Raw genomic sequence first — 6,094 nt, 5'->3', positions numbered from 1 at the left:
ATTGTCAAAATTTTGTATTTATCAACATTTATTTTTTACTTCCACAAAAATACCTATGCCGTATTTCCCCAAAAATGTCATAACTTATTCAAGTGTCGATTTGAAAATATGTTTTCATGATATAGTGTGTATATTGATTAATTTTATCATAAAGTGGCGTTCCAAAAACGCCGAATTCTTATTAACCAGTCAGGGTAATTGTTATTGTATCTCTTGAAAAACTAAATGAAGTTAGTTCAGTTTTAGGTGCTAACCAACTTACAGGAATCCTTAATTATGTGATGAATTGCTTATAGCTTTTATTTTCAGTGGAATCATTTTCTAAAGAGAACAGTTCTCAGTACAAAATGAAATGGAAAATCATACCGTACTTGAGACTAGTGAAATTATTGTCGTGACCTAATGATTTAGTTCTGATGATTTTCTTTAATTTATCGGTGACCAGTTTGAAATAAAGTCAGAAATCTGAGCTATACGGTTTTTTTGGCCTGTTACTTGTTATTTTTCAAAATGAAAATGTTTATGATATAAATACTCTCTCTCTCTCTCTCTCTCTCTCTCTCTCTCTCTCTCTCTCTCTCTCTCTCTCTCTCACAGAAGTACATCCTTTTACGTATGCATTTCTTATATATCCATGTAATAAAGTGTATGCGTGATTAATATATTAATCTTTTTAGTGCATTTTAATATATTATAGATGTTTTAATATAATAATAATATATATATTAATATATATTATTATATTGTTAAATATTATATATGTTCTATTACAATATACATATATATAAAGTACAGATTGCAGATAAGGAAATTCGATAATAATATTAATCGTACGGCTGGTAACTGTTTATATACATTCTGGATAAGGTGAACAATATAAAATAAAATTATTTTTTTTAGTAATTGACTTAGATTTTCAGATTGTCCCAGTTTTGTATTTACATTTAAAAGACAAAATTTTGAAGAAATCGCTGTCTTTTGTGACATGCGACAGAATCAGCGTAGATTTCGGAATGGTCTTCCTGGCTTGATTCCTCGCAACGCCAAGACATTACGAAAATATTTTTATCTTTTCCCCTACGTATTAACGAACCACATCACTTTCAGGTTGGTCTGGGGTTTCGTGAAGGTACGAAATTATTATAGATTATTTTTATTATTATTTTTTTTCGGAATGAATTATATCAAATATCTGAAGTTAAGAGTGGTATGGAATTTGACTGTCATCAAAAAAAGAATGAGAGAGAGAGAGAGAGAGAGAGAGAGAGAGAGAGAGAGAGAGAGAGAGGGAAAATCTTACCTTTTGTGAAGATTATTTGGCCAGAAGATTTGTCCTTAGTCGGCGAGTGGAAGGAGATCCGCTCCACGAACTTCCTCCTCCTTCAGATATGCTCCGAGGGGCTAAATGGATAACGTCGAAGGGAAAACCGAAACATACATATTATGTAATATAAGCTCCCGGTCGTTCTCGCTCTCTCTCCCTCTCTCTATTTCTCTCTCTCTCTCTTTCTCTCTCTCCCTCCGCTTTGCGACTCGACCGTCAACGGCGATACCTTGACCACGGCGTTGCAGAGACAGGAATGCACTGAATACACACACAAACAAACGCACATACACACTTCACACTGCGATTACCTATTTTATGTACATTTATAATATTGGAAGGTTCGTTGTTTCACTACAAAATGTAATAATTATTTTTTTTAATTCCCACAATTGATATAGAATTATTTATGTCTTACGTCCTATGGTATGGTGTCAGGTTCTTTGTAGCTTTCGATTTTTGGGTGATGACGAAAATTTCTGAAGATTTTTATTGCAAGAAACAGATTATTTTATTCTTTATATGATATAATTTTCGTAATTAACTGCATCTAAGTCTTATATCATTTTCTTATATTACCTGCATCTGAGTTAATTTTGTGAGGCGATGCGTATAGGCTGTTGACTGAAGGAGTATTCTTTTTTTTTTTTTTTTTTTTCAAATTAAACTTATAGTTTTATTAAAAGTTCGGTATTTCTGAGTGAATTGTTCAAGGTTAAATTTTTAGTGGTATTCATGTACATTACATAAATCAATCCATTTCCCCTTTTTAACTGAAGTTTACCTGGGACTGAAAGTGTTAAGGTTCCTTAGGGTTTTGGTATTGTAATACTTGCAGTTCCTCATTGTTTTTCTATAGGAATCTGATAAGTTTATAGGATATATTTTATTCCGCTCTGAAGTTTTTCGGAGGTCGCTAAATCGCTGTAGACCCAGGTCCTGGGATCTACTCGTAATTTCCACCAGATATCCCCTCAGAAAATTAGTATAATTCTTGTTTGGGTCTTCCACTTCTTCGTTATTCTTCCGGTGAAAGAAGGAGATGGAAGAACGAGGAGGAAAAAGAAAGGTTGAAATCTTCGCTCGCTCTTTGCCTTCCGTTCTGCCGCTGCCGGTCTAGTAAAGTGAGTGTACCGGCTGGTCTTCAACGCTTTCCCACCTCTGAATTTTCTTCTTTGGAAATAAAAAAAAAATCTTCTATCAGAATGCTTCTCCTTGTTGGGCCAAATTATGATTCTCGCTTTCAATGACCTTAGCCGTTGCAACACCTTTTATTTTTATATCATTCAGTCGGGCAGTCTATCCTTTGAAGTACGTGAACGTCAACCCTGTCTTGATGTATTGAACCAAGCAACAGAATTATTTAAGTAAAAATGAAGGGTAACACTGTCTCGACCAGTTTTGATTAGGTCAAGCGTCGAAGGAGATTTGCCGGTCAAGAAACATACGCCGGCCGCACCCTTTAGCTGCAATTATATGGCATCAATGGGATTTGCTGCCGTCGGGTACAGGATTGATACAGGACTGGAAAGAGGAGGAAAGGCAGAAGAGTGAGGGGAGGGGAGGGAGGTGAGGGGAATGAGCGAAGAAGACTGGAGGGAGAAGTCGAGTTGAGGTTCCCGAGACTGGTCGTATCTCTTCTCCTCCACGCTCTCCGTTCTATGGGTGAATGGTCTCGCCCTCTTTTCTTGATGCTTGATATTCCCTCTGTCTTACTTTTTCGCGTTCCTGTTTTGCCCCCCTCAGTTTAATTTTCTCGAGATCGATGCTTTCCGCTGAATAGCTAATTTGATAATTCTGCTTTCGAAGTTATCCCGGCCAATGATGTATATTCGTGAAAAAAGTGTCTGTCCAGCGACCGATGTTATTATTGACTTATTTGTGTTCTTCGTTCCAAAATTATCGCTTATTTCAGTTTTCGTTTCTGATCAAAATGTATCTTATATTAATTTTCTTGATAACGATTATTCTGTTGAACGATAATATAATCTTTTACTTTGTTGTCTTCTAAGTTTTCATATATTAAATAAAATTAGGGTATTTACTTGCAAGTTTCCGGATTTTCCAAATGAAAGCTGTTATAGCAGAAATGATTGAATTCGGGCGTTTTATTGACTGTTATGTTTTCTTTTATTTGTGGTTCTCTGCTTTTAATTTGTGTATTATTTTGAATATAAGGAATGTTATCTTCTTATTTCATATTACGATTGTCACTTGTCTCATTTGGAAATGGCCCTGTATTCTGTTCTCTCAGAATGGGAATATATAATATATGAGCGTTTTTGTGTATTACACTTTACCACGATTGAATTATGCTTCTGTGTCTATTATTTTTTCATCGTTCTTAAAAGAGATTGAATGAAATTTTATCACTATACTATGTCACAATTTTATGTCATATATTTCTCTCCGCTCTGTTTCGTATGTTTAAATTCCTTCCGTGTTCATTTCAGTTTCTCGTGATATAAAAGGCATTTAATGAAAAACTTCGTCTTACGAATGATGTATTTTAAGGATTGTTATCTTGAATATCTTTACTCTGCCTTCTCTAGATTCTCATCACAGTGAAGAATATTTTCTTCTTAGAATTGAGGTCATGAATGAATTTTTTTAAACAGTTCGTTAACTTTGGCTTCTTAAGATATGTGATCCTTCAGAGACAATGAACGCAAAGTGACATAAATATCTCCTGCTTTTATTTGTTATCTGGAAAATAATGTTCCCAACGGAAAATGTTGCGACTGACTATACCTTTAGCATATTGTAGGTGTTTCGGCTGTTCTCCGAAGGCAATAAAAAATTGCCCACACGTGCTGACTCTTCTGAGGTAGATGCCACCGCCAGGATGAGGAGGTTGGGATCGGATATCACATCAGTTTAGGCCACCTCAAATTTTTGGGATTTTATTCAAAAATTTAGTTTGAATTTAAGATGCGTCTTTGGGTTGTAGAAGCACTGAACGGATTTGAGCTTCTGGGGTTGGTGGGATGGGGGGTTCCGATTCCCTTTCAAGTGTTGAGGGCAGAGACTTGGTGTTATTTTGTTAATCCGGGAGGAGTAAAAGAGCCGAATAGACTTTTAATTCGCGAATAGAATGATTGCCTTATGAGATTGTATGCGGGAGGGTCTTTCTGAGAATCCCGTGGCGTTTTGCAGGTTGAGAACTTGCGGTCAAAGGGCGGAGGTCCACGGTGCCCCGATCTCCCGGGGAAAAGGGAGTGCGAGAGAGAGAAGTAAAGCCGATGGAAGTACTTTCAGGAGAGGCGTGAAAAGACGTGCTCACCACAGCGTGGCCTGTCGGACACTAACGGTGCCTGGACAGGCGGGGCCGCGCACAGACCACTCATTGGGTCCCCGCCCCCTTGATATCAGCGGCCCCGCCCACTCGATAAGACGTCCCGCCCACCGGCCGGCTTTCGATACCGCCCCCTAAAACTATACACCTTCAATCCAGAGGAATCTTCATCTATTTTAAGTCTCTGGTGTCAATTCGCCCTCTCGTCATATCCTCTTTTATTGGTCTTCGAACTTAAAACAATAACTTTTTTTTTCTGTGCCCCTTTTTCCGTCTCAGAATTCTAGGAAGAAGATGAATTCTATCTTGGAATCTCTCTCTCTCTCTCTCTCTCTCTCTCTCTCTCTCTCTCTCTCTCTGCGTCTTTCCCACCTCTTTTCCTCTTGTGGTGATTTTCCCGAAAAGAGGAAAAAGAAATTCTTCACCTGCTAATCTATTCTGCCTCCCTCCCACTCCCTCCCCTCACTCGGCCTTCCTATCTCCCCTTCCCCCCCTTCCCTTTGTCCTAATATTCTTCCAGTGTTTCGGGGGGCATGAGAGAGAGTGAGAGAGAGAAAAGAAAGAAGCTCCCCGATTTGCTTTTTTGGATCATTTGTTTATTGAGAATGTTCCAACGGGAGAGGTTTGTGTGTATCCCCGAGCCATCCTTCCATCCCGCCGACAAACATCCTACGCCTTTTTGGTGGGTGATGCAGGATGGCCAAATGAGGAGGGAGAGGGGAGGGGAAGCAGGACCTCCACCCCCTCCCTCCCTCCCTCCCACCTTCCCTCCTCTGCCCCTACTTGGTCCAGGCCAAGAGTTGTCCTATAAGACGAAGAAGGAGGCCCTTCTGCGGTTCAACCCTTGAGCTTGGAAGCCCTCCTTCCAGAGAGTCTCTCTCTCTCTCTCTCTCTCTCTCTCTCTCTCTCTCTCTCTCTCTCTCTCTCTCGTTTCGGCCAGGAGAAGACGTCCTTTCCTCTCGGGCATGCCCCGCTAGAAGGACTGCTTTAGGAGTGACTCTCTCTCTCTCTCTCTCTCTCTCTCTCTCTCTCTCTCTCTCTCTCTCTCTTTCCGTGTCTGGAAAGGAGGCCCTCTTCGTCTTTTCCACCCGCCCATTCCATGGCACTCCGTCCCAGTCTCTCTATCCTACGACGCCCACCCTGCTGCCACCCTACTATCCCAATCTCCTGACGGTCCTTCTCTCTCTTTCTCTCTCTCTCTCTCCCTCTCCCCCCTTCCCATGACTGACCACACCCTCACACCCAAAGTCTGTCAGTGTGCAACCTTTGCAACGGAGCGAAACGGAACGGATTGCAGAGGAAAAAATTTATATTTTTTGAGATGATTTTTTTTTTTATTCCGATTCGCTGTCGGCAAATTCTCTTTGATGTTCCAGGCTTTTGTGTGTGTGTTTTTTTTTCGCTCTCTCTTTTCTTTCCAATTCCGTTTTGTAATACTTTTTTATAAATTTTAAATCTACCACTTTTATTTTTTT

General features: G+C 39.5%; 1 protein-coding gene across 6 annotated transcripts in view; it reads right to left on the bottom strand.

Annotated features, from left to right (window-relative positions):
* LOC135200329 (neurotrimin-like) overlaps positions 1 to 4,624 on the bottom strand; it is a 482,527-nt gene extending 477,903 nt beyond the window's left edge. For 4 of the 6 annotated variants that reach the window (XM_064228885.1, XM_064228887.1, XM_064228889.1 and 1 more), the window contains exon 1: positions 4,076 to 4,624. In XM_064228885.1, the coding sequence (XP_064084955.1) occupies positions 4,076 to 4,084 (9 nt within the window). In that variant the 5' untranslated portion in view covers positions 4,085 to 4,624. Of the gene's footprint in view, positions 1 to 1,300 lie in introns of all 6 variants that reach the window. The other 2 variants (XM_064228888.1, XM_064228892.1) reach the window with 1 other exon arrangement.
* Positions 4,625 to 6,094: the final 1,470 nt, after the last annotated feature.

This window comes from Macrobrachium nipponense, chromosome 26 (assembly GCF_015104395.2).
Source record: "Macrobrachium nipponense isolate FS-2020 chromosome 26, ASM1510439v2, whole genome shotgun sequence".
Classification (NCBI taxonomy): Eukaryota; Metazoa; Arthropoda; class Malacostraca; order Decapoda; family Palaemonidae; genus Macrobrachium; species Macrobrachium nipponense.
Note: the sequence above shows the minus strand (reverse complement) of the source record. Positions and strands in the feature narration are given on the sequence as shown.